Raw genomic sequence first — 23,022 nt, 5'->3', positions numbered from 1 at the left:
CCTCTCCTCCTCCATTCTTTGTTCATCCTATGATCCCTTCTCTCACTTATTAAGTACCTTTTAAACTTACAAGCAGATTTATCTTCTAATTGCCATTTTATGAATACTTTCTCTTGCCTGTGCAGTAAAGGGATTTATAGTGGAAAGTCATACCCTCTCCACTCAGCTGGTGCCAAAAGCTTTTCAAGTAATGGTACCCAAAGGAAGATCCCTGTCTAATTGCAGCCATCTCAGGATGCTGGTTGTTTCTGCCTACTTGACAGTCAGGGGGAACTCTTCATAGATGGAGTCGGTAAACAAATACAGTAGTGAAGGATTCAGAATTGATGTGATCAATGACTTGTAATGTGGTAGCAGTAAGGTAAAAATGGTTAACAGTTAGTTGATGGGACCGGCTAGGAAAGGCCTCGTAGTAGATGAGGTATTTGAGCCCAGTCTTAATAAATGAGGGTGTTTGTCATGCAGGGAAAAATTAAAAGAGGAGGGGCATTCCAGGTAGATGTGGCAGTTTTGTACAGGCATGAAATAACCTAATGCCTTCAGTTGACTACAAGACATGTGATATAAATAGAAGTATCTTGATGAGGCTACAGAGAGAAGAAAGAGCCTGGTAATGAATGAATGCTCACCTGGCTAAAGGTTTTAGACTATCCTGAGAATGGACCAATTAAACGTAAATTTTAGGCTGGGTAGTGACATTCTCAGATTCTTGCTTTAGAAAGATCACCTTGGTGGTGATCAGAGAAAGGAATAGATGGCACCAGCTTGGACACAGGGAAACTCCAGTGTGAGGGCCATTGTGGTATTTTATGGGAAAGATGAAGATGGACCAGAGAGGCATTGACACCAGACTGACTCAATTTGTGCTAATGACTGTAGTGCAGGTATGTGTGCTATATCTCTGCTTTCATAATGCATTTCTATAAACATCCTTTGAGGATGCTATTTAACCTTTTGGTCTCTGAATCACCTAGCAAGGTTCCTTAATCATAGTATAACCAGCTTTCTGCCCAGCATATGTCATCTGATGAGTGAGTTTTTCATCCCACCCATATGTGTGGAAGACTATGATGAATTGATGCCACTTATCAAGTGATAAAAAGTTCCATGAAGAGAACAGAGTAAAACACTTTTAAATTAACACTGACCCTGGAAAATCTGGAAAAGTCCCTCCATTAATACTGTGGCCTCTCATCATATCGAATTAAATCCTGATGAACGTTAGACACATTGTGAAGTTCTTTGAGTGGCAGCACGGTGATGAATAGAGAGACAGGTTTATAGTTAGACTTTCCTGAGTTCCCATCAAGCTCGACCTTGGCGAAATGACTCTGAGTTTTCTCCTCTATATAATGGGGAATAATAATTACTCCTATATAAATATAGATTAATTTTAGAATGTTTTTAGACACAAGTGAAAATCCAATTAAATTAGCTTAACTGAGCAGAAAATTTCCTGGCTTATGTAACTCAAAAGCTCAGAGGTGGGGCTGACTTTGGGGTTGGGTTCAACAGTGAGTGGTCATCAACAAGCCAGTTTCTGTCTCTTTTCTCTGTGGTCTGTGGTGTTAGCTTCACCCTCAGGCTCTTTGCTTCAGTACACTGACTGATGGAAACAGGCAGCATCGCTTCCTAATCCATATACACCAGGTAGGGTGAGAAAGTTCCACATGCGTGCAGAAAAGAAAACCTGAGCCTCTCACTCAGGGGTTACCTCACCCCTGAACAGATTACTGTGGCTTCTGGGAGTCAGTCGGCCCGACCACCTGGACTAACCACTATGGTGAGGTGTGAGGTTACCGTGAATGGCCTGACCCCATCAGGACTAATCCTAGGCAGCCCTGAGTCAGCCCCATGCCCACGGCATGGGCAGCATTTACTAGACAAGGTATGGAGTGGACGTGAGGGAGACAACATGCACCTTGAATAACCATTGTGAAGATTAAATAAAATAGCAAGAATAAAGATCTTGGTGTCAGTAGGTGCTCAGTACCAGTCAGTTCCCCTTCTGCTTTTCTTTATCCCTCTTTCTGTTTACTGTCACCTAGAACGTCTAAAAATGACATTTGAATTCCTTTCAGCCTAATTTCAAACATCTAGCAACAGTTTGGGAGAAGGAAATGGCAACCCACTCCAGTATTCTTGCCTGGAGAATCCCAGGGATGGAGGAGCCTGGTGGGCTGCTGTCTATGGGGTCACACAGAGTTGGACGTGACTGAAGCGACTTAGCAGCAGCAGCAACAGTTGAGCTTGGTTTTGAATGATCCAAAATAGTTCTAAGAGTTAGAATAAGATCTATATGTTCATACTTATACTTGGTTTTGACATAAGCTCAGCAGATCTACTTAAAATGCTCTTAATAATAACAATTTGTGTTGTGTATCCCATGCATGCATATGATAGGAAAAGATTTTTAAATGGAAAATGTGAATGAATGCTTTCACAGCCCCAGTGGACAGGAACCTTCATTACTGATTGCAGGAACATCTCGTTTCTAACATTCTTCATGGCCCTCTTCGTTAAGATAAAGGTGACCTTCAAGTTGTTGAAAAACTCAGGGATGTATTAGCTATGTCACTGCTGAAAGTGAACAGTGCAAAAGATAGGGCCATTTACACTTTGCTGAAGAATGATAATATTACTGTCATTATTACACATGGGAAAAGGCAAAGATAAAGTGGCTTCTGTGTCCTGCATGATTCATTTTTTTATATAAGCAATTGACAGTTAAAGCAGAGGAGCAAAATTCTACTGTTGATTTTTTAAAGTATATGATTCACTGTGACAAAACCTGCATTCTTATTTTTATGTTTGAATAGCTTGTAAACTATATTAAAGCAAACATTTTCCAAACTTGTCAATTTCGTTTTCTGTTGGATAACATTTAAGGTACTATTTCATAATATTCTATGTTTACAATTTAAAACTGTGTTTAAAGTGTTAGACTAAGCACTGAGACTCAAAAAATGAGTAAGACATGGATCTTGCTCTGATGGATCTCATAATCTTGGAAGGAAAGTAGACCAATATAAGGTACACGTATATAACATTCAGCGTCAGCAGAGAAAGTAACATCATGCTGTCAGAAGAACATACAGGGATTTCTTCTTTGTTGAAGTCAATTAAATCTAACTTAGATAATTTGATACCTCATTGGTAGCCTCGACCTTTGCTGGCCCCTACAAGTCATCCTGTCATCCTTGGAGCAGATTAGCAGGTGCTTTACAAACTATGAGTTACAATCCATTAGTGGATCCTGCAATTACAGTGTTGGGATTGGCATTAAAACAGAACAAACAGGAAAAAATACTGGTCAGTAGACTAGTATCAGAGAATACCAAATTGTACCTCACCATAGTAAGGGGTGTATTGTTTCATGAAACTTGGGCTTTTAATATATGCATACATGTCCATGCATATATTCTGATATTGAGATTTGATACACACAATGTGTGGGTCTTGGGCAGAAATGTTTGGAAGTTTTGGCCACCTGATGCAAAGAGCTGACTCACTGAAAAAGACTCTGGTGCTGGGAAAGATTGAGGGCAGGAGAAGAGGGGGACAGAGGATGAGATGGTTGGCTGGCATCGTAGACTCAACGGACATGAGTTTGAGCAAACTCCAGGAGACTCCCCTTAGAGATAGCATCCCTCAGCAAACCTTTCTGCCCGCCTAGCCCTTCCCTTCCTGTCCAGACAGACTGCCCCTCGGAGGCCCTCATCAGCAGGTCACATTTACCCTTCTGCACTTGAAGGATCCTGCCTCCTTGCAACACCATTTCTCTCTGTTTTTCCAGCTAGAGTTTAGAGTCCCCAGGGACAGGGGCCTGATCTCATTTTGTCTGTGTCACCAGTACCCAGCCTGGGGCCAGATGTCCAGCAACTTCACCGGGTGGCTGTCCATGAATAAACTCAAAATCCTCATTGTCTAATGTCCAATGTCTAATGTCCTGCTGCCTCTTCCTGCGTGACTTCTGACCGCCCCCGACTGGCCTTGTCTGGATGACATACATCTGGTCCTGAGGCTTCTGTTTCAAGTTCTTGAAAATGTCCTTGTGAATTTCGTCTCTCGAGGCCATCTTACAGGAGTAAGACACTAGGGCCCCTGGTAAATAAATAAGACACTAGAGAGCCTTTGGGCGCATTCTGGACCACAAATTTCTCAAGACATGAGGCTGTTGCTATTAGCTAATAGCTAATGCTATTTCATTGGACTTTTAAAGGTTCTTCCCCCACACCCTTATGTTGAGCAGAGTTGTTGAGTAATTTAGCAGCTATTTTTGGTTTGTCTACAATGTGCTAGACATTGTATTAAGGGCTAGGGGTACAGAGATTTAAAAAGCACATTTTCTTCCCTGAAGGATCACATTGTTTAGTCAGAGGAAATGTACAAGTAACCAGACAATTTTAACACAGGGAGATGGGTTCTTTGATACAGGTGAGCTTTAAAAGGAACACATAAGGGAGGAGATGATGTTAGCGACAGCATCTCAAAGGAGTGAACCCTGAACTGATTTGGGAAGGACAGGCAAAGGCAGGCTTAAGAAAGGATGACAGTTTTTCCCAGATACTTGTAGTTTCATATTTTAAAAAAATCTACAACATGATTTTAAACTAAAAAACTGACTAAAACGTTCCCATGCAATTATCTTCAGAATACCACTTGCCTTCTGTGGCTCCTGAACTCCTCCAGGTCAGATGCCTGGCACTCAATACTACCAACAATTTATTCTCAGTTCATCTTTCCAACTAAAGCTTTTTAATATTTTAGACCGGGGAGTCAGTCAATCATAGCCCACTGCCTGTTTTTGTACTGCCCTTAGCTAAGCTAGTTTTTACAGTCCTTAAAGGATTCTAAGAACTAGCCAGCCAACCAAAAGAGTACATGTCAGAGACCGTAAGTGACCTCCAAAGCCTAGCATTTTCTATCCGGGCCTTTCCACTCCTGCTGTAAGTGCTCACTAGTGGTTATACATGTGTCATAAGCTTTCCTACTCCCACAAGCCTGCTTTCACCATTCTGTCATTTTGAAATGTTGTCATTCATCCGTTCATTCCTTTATACGTTCAGTACACTTCTTATGTATGCGGCACCACCCTGAGCTCTGGGGAGACGGCAGTGAAGACCACAGCAAGTAGAAGCCCAGCATGCCAGTGGTGAAGAGAAAGCAATGCAGGCTGAGGAGAGGGCGGCCCAGGAGGACGGAGGGTGTGCCCGCTCTTCCTGGGTGCTCAGGGAGGCCGCGTGGATAACGTGACCTTTTTGCCGCGTCCTGAGGGGGGCACAGGAACGAGCGTGAGGATCCCTGGGAGAACATTCCAGACAGAGGGCCCGACAAGCAGAAAGGCCGTGCGGGCCTGCAGGGAGGTCAGTGTCTTAGGAACAGGCTGAGAACAGGAGAAAGGAGGACACAGGGTTAGAGAGGTGGGGTGAGCGGGAGGGCAAGTCACACAGGGTCCAGTGGGGCTGTGAAGTCTTGATTTCATTCGCTCGCCCTGTCAGATCCTGTGACGAGGCAGACGTGACCGAGGGACTGTGTGGTGGACAGTGGGGGGGAGCACTGGCTTGGTCACCACGGACCTGAATTCCGACTTTCACTCTCTCACTCGTCACGAACCCAAATGTATCACCTACCTTCTCTGGGGCTCAGTCTTTCCATCCACATCACTGGGGGGCGTAGGGAGGTCTGTTGAACTAAACACGGGTTCTAGGATATCTTGAATTTCTCAGTCACAGAAAGGCATTCACAGTTTATTTAAGGAAAGAGACAATACTGTTAGCTGATCCTTGCTGGTCACTGGTGGCTTCTGGTTTTATGTCATAGGTGCTGGGGGTTGCAGAACTTGTTTGGAAGCTGTATTTGCAAACACTTACAGTGCAGTGAAAATAGTGCTTTCCTAAAGGTACCTTTCATCCATATCTATAAGAGCCTAAGGAAATGCCAGCCATCTATTATAAAACAATTTTATGTGGAGTGACTTGGAGGGCGCTGTTGGGGATGGAGGGCAGAGGAGGTTTGCCCCTTGGTGGGGTCATTAGTGCTGTGTATTTGATGCCTGTGCCTACTTTTCAGAATAACCAGACACAGGACATGACTGATTTTAAGAAGTAATAGGAAGGATGAGATTTGGTCCTAGGATGCTTTATCTGTTGTTGTTGCTTTTGTAAATCAACACAGAGTCCTCTTACAGCTCTAGTAAAAATGTGCTTGAGCAGTTGACAGGCGACTAAAATCTGGGTCTGGGGCAGCACAAACCAGCAGGGCTTGAAAGGCCCCAGAGTGGCTCTGAAGAATGTGGTGCGTCTATCAAAACGGGTTAAGTTGAGATTTAATTTGTATTCTTGGGGCCAAGTGAACTTAACATTTTAAATATTAGAAAAAATATAAGCGTTGCATGCCTATCATAGTGACTGTCATACATCAGAATTCAGTAAGCAACTGCTGAGTAAATGAGTGAATATAACGTTATTCTAGAAAATTTGGAAAGTCGAGAACAGAATTGCTCATAATCTCAAAACTTTAACAGTGGTCACTAATAGTGTGTGTGTTGTCTTCAGCCACATGCACGTTCACTTTCACTTTCACTTTTGGGCTTCTCTGGTGGCTCAGCTGGTAAAGAATCCGCCTGCAATGCAGGAGACCTGGGTTCGATCCCTGGGTTGGGAAGATCCCCTGGAGAAGGGAAAGGCTATCCACTCCAGTATTCTGGCCTGGAGAATTCCATGGACTGTAAAGTCCATGGGGTCGCAAAGAGTCGGACACGACTGAGCGACTTTCACTTTTCACATGCACAGGTATAGTTCAGATTTTAATGTAAGCAGGATACAGTTTTATGATTTCTGATTCCTATAATTGAACATTTTATGATAATCATACAACCAAGCAGTGATAATGACTATACTCTTACTGTAACTCCTAGTGACTGCATAATACTCTATCAAGTGATTTGTCATACGCTAGTTACCATTTCTCTTACTATCAATTGGATTGCTTTTAAAGTTGTATTTTTATATTCTTATTCCAGTTAAAGTCTTCATGCCTATACTATTTTCTTCTTTTGAATTATTTCCTTATAATAAATTACCAGAATTGGTTATAGAAATGACTCCTCATTTTTTCACTGTAACCAGTAATCTATTTGAATATGTTTCATCATGACACCACCTGCTTTGGGTATTAGCATTTTTAAAAAAAGCTATATTTATGCATTTAATAGTGCAAGTGATACCATCCTATTTTCGTTTTCTTCATGGAAGAAAAACTAGTATAGCAAAAGTCCTATTCATTAAAGTTTATGTATTAAAATTTCATTCTTGTTCTCTCTACCACACTAATACTTTACTAAATATATCACATGTAATATGTAAGGTGATTCTTACCTTTGTTCAGTTCCTCTCTCTCACTTTCTTTTTGTTACTGTTGTTGGTAAAGCTGTCTCTGGAAGCACGTAAAGAAATGACTGGAAAGGCTATTAAGGCAGTCAAACATTTTATTGAAAAGCCACGAAAAAGAAGTTCAGAAGAAGACACTGAGGAGGCTGGCGGGTCTCGGGTGACCTATGCAGATGCCTTGAATCATCTGGAGCAATCACTGGCACACCTGGAAACCCTCGACCACAGCTTCATCATTTCTCTGAAGAACAGTGAGCAGGTAATGAAATGCAAACTTCTATATGCTCACACACTCGGATGATGTCAGTGTATTCTTTCACTTGTCTTTTAAAGCTACGTTCGTAGTTGTGATCGGCTTTTCAATCTTTCAGACTTTTCTTCAATAACTGTTTTTTAAGTTGAAGAATACAGTTAATTTACAGGGTTGTGTTTCAAGTGTGCAGCAAAGTGATTCAGTCACATGGGCCCCCTGGTAGCCAGCTGGTAAAGACTCCACCTGCAGTATGGGAGACCTGGGCTTGATCCGTGGGTTGGGAAGATCCCCTGGAGAAAATCCTCTGAAGGCTATCCACTCCAGTATTCTGGCCTGAAGAATTCCTTGGACAGAGGAGCCTGGAGGGCTACAGTCCATGGGGTCACAAAGAGTCAGACGTCATTAAGTGAACAACACACACACACACACACACACACACACACACACACACACACACACACACACTCTATTTCTAGCTGGGAGATGTTTTGCTTTCCAATTGAATGATGATAAATTTTTCTAACTTTCAGAAAAATTCAGAAATAGCCATCCATGCCTGCCTCAGAAGTTTTGTTTTTTTTTTTTTTTTTTTTAAAGAATGTATGTTCTCATCCTGTTTTTCTGGTGCATTTTCCAATATAATTTATTCTTGACATGACTTTTTTGGCTGATGAAGTTGTTCCTAGTTCATTCTAGTTGGGACCTTCTGGTCTAGTGGAGTCTCAAAAAGCCCGCTTATGGGAGTCATGAGCCCTGATGAGGTTTGGGGACCAGAGGGTTTGGACTACATAAGGAAACCCTCTGTAGCCTTTGGAGCTTTTCTTCTGTATTATCACCATCGTGGGAATTTTAATATTCTTTTCCATAGCTCAGTTGGTAAAGAATCCGCCTGCAGTGCAGGAGACCCCAGTTCGATTCTTGGGTCGGAAGATCCACTGGAGAAGGGATAGGCTACCCACTCCAGTATTCTTGGGCTTCCTTGGTGGCTCAGCTGGTAAAGAATCTGCCTGCATTGTGGAAGACCTGGGTTCGATCCCTGGGTTGGGAACACCCCCTGGAGAAGGGAAAGGCTACCCACTCCAGTATTCTGGCCTGGAGAATTCCCATAGTCCATGGGGTTGCAAAGAGTTGGACACGACTGAGTGACTCACTTTCACTTTCTATTGACAAATCACTACATAAATGGTTTTCATCCAGGTGAAAACAGTGTTTAGGTATGTAAAAAATATTCCATTTGCTTTGTAATGCTGTAGTGAATGAACCTATAAGTGGCCACTGATCTGCTTTATTTTTTTTTTAATCTTATGTGTTTAATGAATTGTATTCTTGTCTTGTAAAACAATATATATATTCCCGACTAGACAAATCAGTCAGTGGAGAGGAGTCCAGATACTGAACAAATGGAAGATTTCAAAATATGTATGAGACACAAAAATGCAAGCCCCTCATCCAAGAGATAATGGGAGGAATCCATAAGCCTGATTGCAGTTTTATTTCATTTTTGTATGTTTTAGTGCCTATTATTAGCCTATCTAATAAATAATATTAAATAATGCTATGAGCAATATAGAAGCCTTCACAGGGAGCAAATTGGCCTTACCAATCTTGATTTTATTCTGCTGATGGTTACAGTTGTATAATTAGTAATTGCAATTATTGACAGTATTAAAAACATTGACAATTAAGGGGCTTCCCTTGTAGCTCAGTTGGTAAAGAATCTGCCTGCAATGCAGGAGATCCGGGTTCAATTCCTGGGTCGGGAAGATCCCCTAGAGAAGGAAATGAATTCCAGTATTCTTGCCTAGAGAATCCCATGAGCAGAGGAACCTGGCGGGCTATAGTCCATGGGGTCACGAGAGTTGGACAAGATTTAGCAACTGAACCACCACCACCAATCAGTAATTAGGACTAGGGTAAAAGTTGAATCAGGTGGAAGTGATTTATACTTATGAGTTTTTAAGTACATATTTATTTTTCTAATCAAACATTGTATATTCATATCTGGAGAATTGTCATTACTCTTCTTGGAATAAGTTGTCTTTCAGTGGCTCAAGTGGTGTATAAAGCTCTGAGGGAGTTATTAACACAAAAACAGACATTTGCTTCAGTGAAGCTGTGATTTAAATGTACCAAATGGCTACTTGGGCTTCCCAGGTGGTTCAGTGGTAAAGAACCCTCCTGCCAATGAAAGAGATGTGGGTTCGATTCCTGGGTTGGGAAGATCCCCTGGAGGAGGAAATGGCAACCCATTCCAGTACTCTTGCCTGGAAAATTCCGTAGACAGTGGAGCCTTATGAGTTGCAGTCCACGGGGTCGCAAAGAGCTGGACGCAGCCGAGGGACTGAGCACACTTGGAATAGCTACTTGCAAATGTTGTTAGACCATGGATGGTCCTTAATAGGAGCCTCTTCTGGTCCCTAAATTGACGTTATATGATTTTGTTAAGGCACCTTTTAGATCAAATGCTGAAAATAACCTTCAACCTTATATATATTGACCCTTTTAAGTTCAGGCTTTGATTTTAACCTCTTTAATTATATACTCAGTGAAAGACCATATTGTATACTCAAGAAGGTTAGTGCAACTTCAATCACAGACCATTGGAACCTCAAGTTTCCTCTTGTCTCAGTACAGATACTAGTAATTTCCTTGCCTAACTCACAGGTAGTTTGTTTTTAAGTATAGAAAGTATCACAATGGGAAGAATAGTAAACTGAAAGCTCATGTGCCCAACTCCCAGCTTTTACCATTATCAAAACATGACCAGTCTATTTCCTTTCTACCCTTACTCCTCCGAGTCATTTTAAAGAAAAACCCAGTCATCTTTTCATTTTATCCACAAATCCTTCCATGTCTATTGCTAAAAGATATATTTAAATGTAACTACCACTGCATTACCAATAAAAACATTAATAGTAATTCTTTGATATCATCAAATGTCCAGTTAAGATTTGAAAGACAAAGCAGTTATATTCAGAAGCACTTGTGAAAGTTAGAAAGTGTTGTTAAAAAAAAAAGGTGTTGTTAACATCAAGTGATCACATTTGGTATGCTGGACAATGGTAGGCTATGTTCTATTTCTGAAATTACTTGTTGTCATGTTAGTTTTTACAATATTATCAAAGAGGGACCAGCAGTGTGGAATGGGGGAATGTGGTGGGGAAAGCATAAATTTGGATTCTAATCCCAAGCTCCGTTAATGGCGACTATGTGACTTTGGACACGTTGCTTAACACCTTTGGTTTTCAGCTTCCTTTCTGATAAAGTGGAGCTAATTAAAACTCCTTGTGGGATAGTTGAAAGAAAAGTGAAAGTCACTTAGTCATGTCTGACTCTTTGCGACCCCATGGACTATACAGTCCATAGAATTCTCCAGGCCAGAACACTGGAGTGGGTAGCCTTTCCCTCCTTCAGGGGATCTTCCTGACCCAGGAATCAAACCAGAGTCTCCTGCATTGCTGGCAGATTCTTTACCAACTGAGCTATCAGCATAATTATAAACATTAAATTATATAACATATACAATACCTGGGTTTACATAGTTGATACTTAATAGATTTTAACTGTGATGTGTTTATAGCACAATAATAATAATAGAGAAATTTAATGAGCATTACTTTGTGCCTGACATTGTGCTAAATGACTGATTTTTGTATTATTGAGTGTTTACAACACCCTCTATTCACAAGAACTGATTGTCCTCATTCTCATTTTATAGACACTGGAAATTTGAGATCACAATGGCTTACTACTTAGTACACAGTAAAGCAAGGTTTACACTCAAGTCTTGGTAGCTCTGGAGACCAAGCTCTTAACATCCCCTACATGTTCCTCCGTGTGGTGTTAGTGGTTGTAGTATATTTGGTTTGAGAGTCTTCTGAGTATAGTTCATTCTGTTCATGTAATTTCTAGTTCATAGTTACATGTTGAATTCCATGTTTTCAGGAAATGCTGCAGAAATACGGTTACTTCTATGATCTGTCTCGGTCGGAAAAAGAGAAAGTTTACAATCAAGCCCTGGCCATGTGTCTAGACGGTCAGCCTCTAAGAATGATTCAGCAGCTGCTGGAGGTGGCTGTGGGCCCTCTTGACATTTTGCCCAAGGAAATCGTGCACAGTGCAGTAACGAAAATCATCTCTGCATTGAGGTAAGCCATAAAATAGTCATCAAGGAAAACCTGAGCTGATATTTTTGCCAGTAAAGTACTTGTTTCACAGTTGTTATGAAGATATAATATTGTGTACATAGGAGCATTGTATAACTATGAAGTACTTTATAAAAGTAAGAGATTATGATTAGACTTCTCAGTCTCTTGTCTTAAAATATCTTGAGAGTGGAGAACCATGAAAATGCTCCATCATCGGTCCTGTGTGTAACACGTCAAAGCGCTAGCTAATTTCTCAGTCAACCCTCTCCCTCACTCAGATAATTCTTGAAACAAGGGACAAAGGCCAGTGTGGCCAGTGAAGCAGGTCCCTATGTGTCAGACCTGTTGTGTGATTTTAGTGTGGATTTTCAGAGCTTGTCTTTTCAGCAGTGGAAAACCAATTCCCAGAAGTTTCTTTTGAAGTACACAAGGCATGGTTAATCACATACTGAAGAAGTTAGACATCTGTTAAGTATCTTAGGACGTTATTTACCTGCAATTAATGGTATAAAGCCGACAATTGAGAAATTCTAGCTTCCTGTCAATAGGCTGGTATCTTTGTAGGAAAGCTTCCGGGGGATTAGGAAAGAGGGGAAAGTTAAGCTAAGAAAATAATGAGGCATCAAGTGCTTTCTGTGAATAATGCAATTAGCCTAAAAGATTTAGTTGTGTTTAATTTATTCTTCTTTTAAGCATTCTTTGTGATTCTGTGTTGCTCTTGAGGAACTTTTTGATTAAAAGCATGTCAGTTTTCAGCAGCTGCACTGAAATCAAATGAGCCTTTATCAGTTTAATTACCCAGCTTCATCCAGTTTTCACCTTAATGCTCTGAGGTATCTGGTAATTTTCTGTATAAGGAAAGAAATAAAGTAGTGTAACATTTTTTAGAAATCACAAATGTGAAATGAATAAACCTTTATTATATAATGAACTTACTATGTTTTGGTGGTGCTGGTGGTTATTAGAGCCACTTTCCACTTTCAAGTGATGACAGATAATTGTTTGCCATGTTTATCTTTTCGATTCTCCTCTGTCCATGGGTTCTCCAGACAAGAATCCTGGAATGGGTAGCCATTCCCTTCTCCAGGAGTTCTTCCCAACCCAGGAATCAAACTCAGGTCTCCTGCGTTGCAGGCAGATTTTTACCATCTGAGCTACCAGGAGAGCTTTTTGATTTTAGTTATCTTTTATTATTTCTTCAAGTTCATATGAATCTCACAAAAACAAAAGTTTGAAAAATTAGTGCTTTGAAGAGAACTTAGTTTCATTTTAAAAATTGTACGTTTTCATATAATTAAAATTTGACATGATATTTTTACATTTATAAAATTCTGACATAAATTATACTCTTTTCTTCCCTGTGCCCAGTTCTAGCACTGAAGATTTCATTCTGGTCTAATAAATGTTATAGTTGGTGCACAGAAGACTTTCAATAAAAATGGATTAAATCTTTCAGTAGTGGGAGAAAGGGAACTTTTAGTTCATCTGCCTCTCTTCCTGAGGAAAATAAATTGCTATTGACTGGGTCTATGACATTTACCTTTTAGAAGGTTAGTGAATTTAGTAAGCTTAATATGACAAAGGTATGAACATACTGAATCCAGCAGTTGGTTTACATCATATAACTTAAATTATCCAGAAAACTCATCTAAGACTTCTCTTCCCTCTGTTGCATTTTCAAAATTCCGTAGAATTCCATGCATACACATCCGTAGTGTGGACTTCATAGTAGGGCCCATCTCATGGGTGTTGGATTATTAAATGGCAGGATGTATGTGAAGCACGTAGCATTGCCTGGTGCCTTGTAAGGGCCATGTGAATAGTAATATTGTGGGGAAAAGGCCAACTGGAGGATTTAGGTTATATATATTTAATGCTTAAAATAGCTCATATTTTTAGTGCCCATTGAGTATTTCTTTGAATTTTTGAATAACAGAATGCAAATAAATTTTCTTTCTCTTTTTCCTTTTAATTTTTATTTTTTAAACTTCGTTTTGCTACTCTCTTGGCAGGAAAACAAGCCTCTTAAACTATGAGCTCCTCAGGGCAGAGAAGGTTTCCTCTCCACATCCTTAGGACACACACAGCACAGGGCCTGCTACTTCGTGGGCTGCATATGCCATGAATGGCTGTGAGCTCGTGGCGTATGCTCTGCTGAGATCCAGCTGGGTTCATCTGAGTGTCAGTGCCCTGCTGGTTTCTGAGGCTTGAGCCATCCGTCCTGAATTCCTTCCTCTCTCTGTCTCTCCCTTCACAGTGGAGGCAGTGCTGACCTCGGGGGCCCGGCGGACCCGCTCCACGTCCTGGAAGGAGTTGTTGCCGCGGTCCATGCCAGTGTGGGCGAAGGGTAAGGCTGGAGCGGTTTGCAGGTCTCACTTAATGGCATTCCTTAGAGCCTTAGAATTACTCTCAATATCTGTGGTTATGACGCTTCCACCTCTAAGCGTCTTCTCTAGGTGGCTCTGAAAGAAGAGCTGAGAACTTTCTGGAGATTTGTTCTCTTAGTCCATCAGCTCCAGCAGGACCGTCTGCTTCTCAGGCCTCAGAGATCATGGTCTCTTCTCACTCCTTTCAAGGGCAGCCAAGGAGGAGACACTGTGCTGAGCATTTTAGGAGAGGAGGGGTTCATATCTCCAGGAGGTTTACTCTACTGATTAAGTATGGGGATTCCTAGAATGTATATGTTATATTTTGAAAAGCTTTGTATATGTAAGATCTGTCTTGTCGGAGGATTAAGACTGTACTGGCTTTGTAAGCCTAGGAGGTGTGTGTCTCCAATCCAGTTTTAGAAAGAATTTTTCATCCAGGTGGTGTGTGCGTGCTAAGTTGCTTCAGTCATGTCCAACTCTTAGCCCGCCAGCCTCCTCTGTCCATGGGATTCTCCAAGCAAGAATACTGGAGTGGGTTGCCATGCTCTCCTCCAGGGGATCTTCCTGACCCAGGATCGAACCCACGTCTCGTATGTTTCCTGCATTGTCAAGCTAGTTCTTTACCACTAGTGCCACCTAGGAACCCTATTCAGGGTTAGTAGGAGGAATAATAGCAGCAGCAGCTGAATGATAAGAATATATTTCCCGGAGCTTATGGAGATCTTTCCTGTGTCTTATATCCATGGCAACCCTGTAAGGCTTTACCCCAATTTTCTTTTTTAATGGAAAATATGATATAATAATGATGAAGCATATTTGAGAAACCGCCTCATAGTTCATTCAGTGATATTGTTGTTTTTATTTGCGTATTACCTCCCAGTTATTGTTCAGGTACGGATATATTTTTACATAATTTCAATCAAAATGTATGAACACTTCTATATTCAGTTTTAGTTACTTGCTGTTAGAACTCTTTCCATTTATCTTTGTGGATTTAGTGGTTATGATTTTTGACACCTGTGTGTATTGTTGCCGTTTGCAGATATGGAGAGAAAGGCTGGGAGAGAGGAATTGATTTGTCCAGAGTCAGAGGCCTGGGAAACACAGCCAGGACTCCTGTCTGCCCCTGCAGCGTAATTGACTGCTCGGTGGCCTTTAGAGCATGTCTACATGCATAGCTTTGTGCCCACGGTTTGAGTGAAAGGACACAGGATAAACCGTGTGGGTGCGCTGGACAGCATGGCAAGCAGGGTGCTCTACCCACTCTGCCTTTTGCTTTGCACAGTTTTTCTAAACTCCGTTGCTTGTGGCTCTTTAAATGGTAAGGAAGCCACAGCTGTGGCTCACATGGGCCCGTTATTTTAAAGACAAATGCCATTGTTCTTCGTGTTTACTGTGTGTCACACTCTGTTCTCAGTTCCAGTTCTGGGTAAGAAGTAACCTCCAGTCTGGAGGAGCTCAGAGTCTTGCAGGGAGAGCAGGTTGCTCCGGGCCCTGGTTCCCGTGTAATAGCATAGTCAGTGCTGTGCAGAAAGCGAGGTGAAGGGGGTGGCTTGTTATGTCCCAGGGAAGTCAGAGCAGGACCCACAAGGGACAGCACTGGACCTGGTCTGTGACGCCTGAGTCTGTGATAAGAATGATGGAGGTGGATGATGGCAGTCCAGGCTGAGGACACAGCCTACACAAGGCAGATGTGGCAGACAGCAGCGCAGACAGAAGTGCTGTGTGTCACTTTCTAGACGGTCCATCGAGCTATCGCCATTCCAGTCACAGTCCCTCAGTCAGTTCTCAGCTTGCCGCTCCCCCATGTGTTGCTCTCAGGTACCCCAACCCGGACCCTGGCCTCATGTGATGGAAGGGATCTTAACAGATACTGCTTGAAGCCCCTTCCACGGGGAATCCCTCAGTCTGGTCCCACATGGGACATCTCGAAAAGATTAGAAGGCAGTGTTTTTCTTAGTGAATTTCCAGCTGGATAAACAGATATATATATATACAGGATATACAGAAGAATCCAACTGGAGTCTCCTAAATACAGGACAATTTTCTTTTTAAGCTTTGATTTCCAAAGAGGAAGACATTGGGGAATGGAGAGTCAGAATGAGACCTTACTTTGCATCCCAGAGACACAGAATAACAGAGGCTCCTTAACAACAACAAAAATGAATTTCAGTGATTTTTTTTTTTTTTCCACTTAGAAAAGAAAAAGAAGAAGAAAGACAAAGTCCTAACTTTTATGCCTGGCAAGTGCTTTGTGAATGTGGACAGTTAAACCTGACACTCTTGGCTTCAGTTCCCCTCCCCAAGAGCTTGCTTGCAAGAGTCACAGAGGGGAGTCACTCTCTTTTCTAGGTTTTTCCCAGGGGCGTCTTCAGAGAAACCTGGGGATTCAAGCTCTTTTCAAGTAAGGCTCTGGAAATAGCAGATACAAGCTATTATATATAAAATAGGTAAACAACAAGGACCTACTGAAGCACAGGAAAATATATTCAATATCTTATAATAAATCACAATGGAAAAGAAAACATATGTGTATATTTATACATACATATATATGTGTGCATATATTTATTGGGCTTCCCTGATGGCTTAGCAGTAAAGAATCTGCTTGCAATGCAGCATATGCGGGTACAATCTCTGGGTCAGGAAGATCTCCAGAGAAGGAAATGGTAACACACTCCAGTATTCTTTCTAGTCAAAAAGGTGGCTTGAAACTCAATATTAAAAAAACTAAGATTCATGACATCTAGTCCCATCACTTTATGGCAAATAGATGAGGAAACAATGGAAACAGTGACAGACTTTGTTTTCTTGTGCTCCAAAATCACTGCAGATGGTGAAAGCAGTCTTGGAATTAAAAAAATGCTTGCTCCTTGGGAAAAAAGATATGACAAATCTAGACAGTGTATTAAAAAGCAAAGACATCACTTTGCTGACCAAAGTCCATATAGTCAAAGCTATGGTTTTTCCAGTAGTCATGTATGGATGTGAGAGTTGGACCATAAAGAAGGCTGAGCACCAAAAAATTGATGTTTACGAATTGTGGTGTTGGGGAAGACTGTTGAGAGTCCCTTGGAAGACAAGGAGATCAAACGAGTCAACTCTGAAGGAAATCACCCTTGAATATTCATTGGAAGGACTGATGCTGAAGCTGAAACTCCAATGTTTTGGCCACCTGATGCAAAGAGCCAACTCATTGGAAAAGACTCTGATGCTGGGAAAGATTGAAGGCAAAAGGGAAAAAAGGGCAGCAGAGGATGAGATAGTTAGATAGCATCACCAAGTCAATGGACATGAATTTGAGCAAACTCCAGGAGATAGTGAAGGGTAGTGAAGACTGGCGTGCTTCATTCCATGGGATCATAGAGAGTGGGACATGACTCAGTGACTGAAACAAATAATAATTCAGAAGAGTCAGGTTTAACTTAGCCACTAAACACAACACACACATGAAGGCAAGGCGTGGAAAAGGAAATAAGGCCAAGGTGCAGAGAAGGAGGTGGAGGAGGTGAGAAAAACAGAGAAAAATAATGACGTAAGACTTCACAAAGGTCAGTCCACGGACTCAGGGACACTTGGGAGCTGGTTGGAAATGCAGAATTTTGGGCCCTACCCACACCAACCAAGTAAAATCTATATTTTAATAATATCCCTGGGCAATTCCTAAGCACAATGGTGTTTGAGAAGCGCTCCCTTAACTGTCCACTGCAGGCTCTTTAATGTCAGAAAAAGATGAGATACTGTGAGAGGAATTCATAACCTGTCCTTACCTGGGCAAAGCCTGTCTGACTGTCATTTCCTAATCTGAAAGATGGAGGTGATGGTGCTAATGACAGACCAAGTAATGAGAGTTGCATAAGTGTCACTTTATTATTTTTTAATTGAAGCGTAGTTGATTTACAGTGCTGTGTTAGTTTTAGGTGTACAGCAGAGATTCAGACACACACGCACAGTTGTTGTTCAGTTGCTAACTTGTGTCCAACTCTTGGCGACCCCATGGCCTGCAGCACACCAGGCTCCTCTGTCCTCTGCTGTCTCCCAGAATTTGCTCAAATTCATGTCCACTGAGTCAGTGACACTATCTATCCATCTAATCCTCTGCCGCCCCTTCCTCTTTTGCCTTCAATCTTTCCCAGCATCAGGGTCTTTTCCAGTGAGTCTGTTCTTCCCATCAAGTAACCAAAATATTGGAGCTTCAGCATCAGTCCTTCCAGTGAATATTCAGGGTTGATTTCCTTTAGGATTGACTGTTTTGATCTACTTGCCATGCAAGGGACTGTCAACAGTCTTTTTCTGCACCATAATTCGAAAGCATCAATTCTCCAGCACTCAGCCATTATTGTGATCCAACTCTTATATCTGTACATGACTACTGGAAAAAACCATGCTTTGACTATATGGACCTTTGTTGGCAAAGTGATGTCTCTGCTTTTAATACGCTGTCTAAATTTGTCATAGCTTTTCTTTCAAGGAGCAAGTGTCTTTTAATTTCATGGCTGCAGTCAACATCCTCAGTGATTTTGGAGTCCAAGGAAAGAAAATCTGTCACTGCTACCACTTTTTCCTCTTTTCTTTGCCGTAAGGTGATGGGACTGGATGCCATGATCGTAGTTTTTTGAATGTTAAGTTTTAAGCCAGCTTTTTCACTCTCCTCTTTCACCTTCATCAAGAGGCTCTTTAGTTCCTCTTCACTTTCTGCCGTAAGGGTGGTGTCATCTGCGTATCTGAGGTTATTGATATTTCTCCCGGCAATCTTGATTCCAGCTTGAGCTTCATCCAGCCCAGCATTTTGCATGATGTACTCTGAATATAAGTTAAATAGGCAGGGTGACAGTATACAGCCTTGACGTACTCCTTTCCTGATTTGGAACCAGTCTGTTGTTTCATGTCTGGTTCTAACTGTTGCTTCTTGACCTGCATGCAGGTTTCTCAAGAGGCAGGTCAGGTGGTCTGGTATTCCCACCTCTTTCAGAATTTTCCACAGTTTGTTGTGATCCACACAGTCGAAGGCTTTAATACAGTCAGTGAAGCAGAAGTAGATGTTTTTCTGGAATTCTCTTGCTTTTTCTGCAATCCAGCGGATGTTGGCAATTTGATCTCTGGTTCCTCTGCCTTTTCTAAATCCAGCTTGTACATCTGAAAGTTCTCGGTTCACATACTGTTGAAGCCTAGCTTGAAGGATTTTGAGTATTACCTTGCTAGCATGTGAAATGAGTGCAGTTGTTCGGTAGTTTGAACTTTGTTTGGCAAAGCCCTTCTTTGGGACTGAAATGAAACTGGAATGAAAATTCCAGTTCTGTGGCTACTGCTGAGTTTTCCAAATTTGCTGTCATATTGAATGCAGCAGTTTATCAGCATCATTTTTGGATTTGAAGTAGCTCAGCTGGAATTTGATCACCTCCATTAACTTTGTAGTAATACTTCAAAAGGCCCCCTTGACTTCACACTCCAGGGTGTCTGACCCTAGATGAGTGACTACACCATCATAGTTATCTGGGCCTTCATATATCTTCTAAAAATTTCCTGACAAATAACTCACAAGCATGAACCAGTATATTGTGTGTGTGTCCAGCCGCTCATTTATGTCCAACTCTGCGACCCCATGGACTGTGGGATTATCCTGGCAAGAACACTGTAGTAGGTTGCCCTTTCCTCCTCCAGAGGATCTTCCCAATCCAGGGATTGAACCCACATCTCCAGTGGCTCCTGCATTGGCAGGCAGATTCTTTACCACCTAGCCACCTGGGAAGCCCAGACCAGTATATTAGTGACTCTCAAATGGATATACAGAAATAAATCCACTCAGAAAACAGATAATTAATGAGGAATTCCTCTGTGCACCATTCAAAAAGGAACAAAGATTTCGTTCAAAGCTAGTGAGTATTTTATTAGTCTTTGTTTGCTTAAATTGCTCCTTAATCACGGTACCAGCTTTAGATGTCTTAAAGCTTGATGTATATTGAGCAATGTCAGATCATTCAGAAATCACTGAGTTCTTTGGTGTTACCTAGGGACTTCACATTATTTTTCAAGCACGCAAAAGACCATAAAAAGAAAAAGAAAGCCCACTAGAACAAATTGAATCTGATTTCTTCTCACTCTTCATGCTCCAGGAGGCAAAGTGTATCTGCTCTCCAAGCACCCACAGTGTATGAGGCCTCCAATCTGTAATATGAACCATGGTCACCAGCAAGGAGGGTGGATCCAGTCTACACTACAGTGGTTCTCTGGGCCACCTAAGGCCATATTAATGACTTCACAGCTGCCATTTCTATCTCGTTACAGTGAGATGTGCCCTTGCTTCTATTGATGAATGAACCTCAAGAAGATATTGTGATTGGCATACATTTGAGAGCAGCCCCAAAGGTGCTATTAGTGTTTATTTATCAAAAGTCAAGATTTGATACAGAACCCTGGTTTGAATTCTCTTGAGTCACACATGAAATTAAAAGACTCTTGCTCGTGGAAGAAGAGCTATGACCAACCTAGACAGCATATTAAAAAGCAGAGACATTACTTTGCCAACAAAGGTCCAGCTAGTCAGAGCTACGGTTTTTCCAGTGGTCATGTATGTATGTGAGAGTTAGACTATAAAGAAAGCTGAGCACTGAAGAATTTATGCTTTTGAATTGTGTTGTTGGAGAAGACTTTTGAGAGTCCCTTGGACTGCAAGGAGATCCAACCAGTCCATCCTAAAGGAGATCAGTCCTGGATATTCATTGGAGGAACTAATGCTGAAGCTCCAATACCTTGGCCACCTGATGCAAAGAACTGACTCATTTGAAAAGACCCTGATGCTAGAAAGATTGAAGGCAGGAGGAGAAAGGGACAACAGAGGATGAGATGGTTGGATGGCATCACCGACTTGATAGACATGAGTTTGAGTCAAATCTGGGAGTTGGTGATGGACAGGGAAGCTTGGAGTTCTGCTGTCCATGGGATTGCAATATCGGACATGACTGAGTGACTGAACTGAACTGAGTTGACTATATAGCAAATTCCCGTTGGCTTCTATTTTATATGATAGTGTATAGGTTTCCATTGCTACTGTCTCCATTCATCCCACCCTCCCCTTCCTCCCCCACTCCTGTGTCCGTCAGTCTGTTCTGTATGTCTGTGTCTCTGTTGCTGCCCTGCAAATAGGTTCATCAGTACCATCTTTCTAGAGGTTCAAGAGAGAGGGGACATATGTGTACCTGTGACTGATTCATGATGAGGTATGGCAAAAACCAACACAATATTGTAAAGGAATTATCCTTCAATTAAAAATAAATTTAGAAAACATTAAGATTTGCGATTGGAATTGTGTGCACACCACAGTTACTGCCTTTGCAGCAATTTTTCCTTTACTGTAACTTGATTACGATAATCATTTGAAAAAAAAAAATGCCACACTTTTTACACTACCACAATGGCATTAGCACATGATGCATTCAGTTGTTTTGGATTCCGTCTTATTCCTTGCCAGGAGCCCCAGCTGTTTCCAGGGAGCTGATGCATAGAGGACATTGTCCTGGGACAGGTCCAGGTCTGTGTGTAGAGAGGAAAGTGTACACGGTGTGTGGATCGATTCCTTAACTGAGTTGAGACCTTCCTAGAATATCAGTGTTCACTCAATGTCTCTCACTGTTCACTCACTCACATTTACTTGCTGCCCCACCCCACCCACCTGTCCTGTCCCTCCTTCTCTGTCAGTTTACACGTCAGTTCTCAAACTCATTTCATACTGACAGGTAATGAAAATGAACAAGGTAGACTGGCCTTCAGGGCAGGGAGGAGCCGGTGGAGTCCAGAGGAACTTGAGAGCTCAAGAGGCCTTATCTAAGGCAGGCGGCTTCCACTGAGCCCTCATCTTCCAGCGTTTAAAGAGGCACTATGTTGTTCAGAGCGTAGATCCTAAGAGATCTCATCACAAGGAAAAAAACCTTTTCATTTTTTTTTTTTTTTGGTATCTATATGAGATGATAGATTACCAATAAACTTACTAAGGTAGTCTTCACAGTATATGTAAGTCAAACCATTATGCTGTACTCCTTATACTTAGTGCTACATATCAATTATAATCTCAGGAAAATGAGAGAAAAGAAGACCTTCATTGTGTAATATTTAAAAAATTTGACACATTGGTATATACTATACATACCAATACAAAAATTTGACTGCTGGCTTATGCCTTCAGTATAGAAGATTAGACAGAGTGAACTTCTGCTCCCTTAAGCCTTCCAAATTATGACATTTATGTCTACAGGAAATCATAAAGGTTTATGTTTGTCCTGTTTGAATGCAGTCTTTGCGTCCCCCATTCTTAAATATAAGAACAATAGTTTTATTTTGTGTAGTGCATCATGACATATATACTGCTTTTCATATTTACTGTCTGTTTTAATGTACCATCACCATTTAAGTTCAAGATTGGGTCATCTTCATATGTTTATGCCATGCAAAATCTTCAAGCTCTTTTACAAAGGGTCATCTTATTAATATTCTCAAAATCTGTCTTTTCTCTTTGATTCAATAATTACCTTTGTTTAGTCGGCATTTCTCTTCCATTCGTTTGTAGTTTTGTGAATATCCTCTCGTGCTACCTTACACAATGGAACATCACGTTGGCAAATTAATCATTCACTGAACCTATTTTGGTTGCCATTGTTGCTGCTGCTGTTCTTTTCTTTTAATAGAACATCTTGTATATTTCAGTAGACTCCTTATCTTTTGGGCCAGAAGGGATTGTATGAATGTGTGTGTGTTTCCTTTAGTAGTTATTTTTTTTTAAAAATAGTATACTAAATTACCCTGTGTAGTTTAACCTCTCTCCTGTCCCCAGAATCCTCATTACAGGGAAAGAGGTAGGAGCAAATGTC

The 23,022-nt window shown here is 41.4% G+C and overlaps 1 protein-coding gene across 1 annotated transcript in view; it reads left to right on the top strand.

The window, feature by feature from the left end:
- Positions 1-23,022, top strand: part of NBAS (NBAS subunit of NRZ tethering complex) — a 308,496-nt gene that overhangs the window by 237,988 nt on the left and 47,486 nt on the right. The window contains exons 45-47 of the mRNA XM_061154831.1: positions 7,432-7,650; positions 11,590-11,792; positions 14,050-14,139. Of these exons, the coding sequence (XP_061010814.1) occupies positions 7,432-7,650; positions 11,590-11,792; positions 14,050-14,139 (512 nt within the window). The remainder of the gene's footprint in view (positions 1-7,431; positions 7,651-11,589; positions 11,793-14,049; positions 14,140-23,022) is intronic.

This window comes from Dama dama, chromosome 11, assembly GCF_033118175.1.
Source record: "Dama dama isolate Ldn47 chromosome 11, ASM3311817v1, whole genome shotgun sequence".
Lineage (NCBI taxonomy): Eukaryota > Metazoa > Chordata > Mammalia > Artiodactyla > Cervidae > Dama > Dama dama.
Note: the sequence above shows the minus strand (reverse complement) of the source record. Positions and strands in the feature narration are given on the sequence as shown.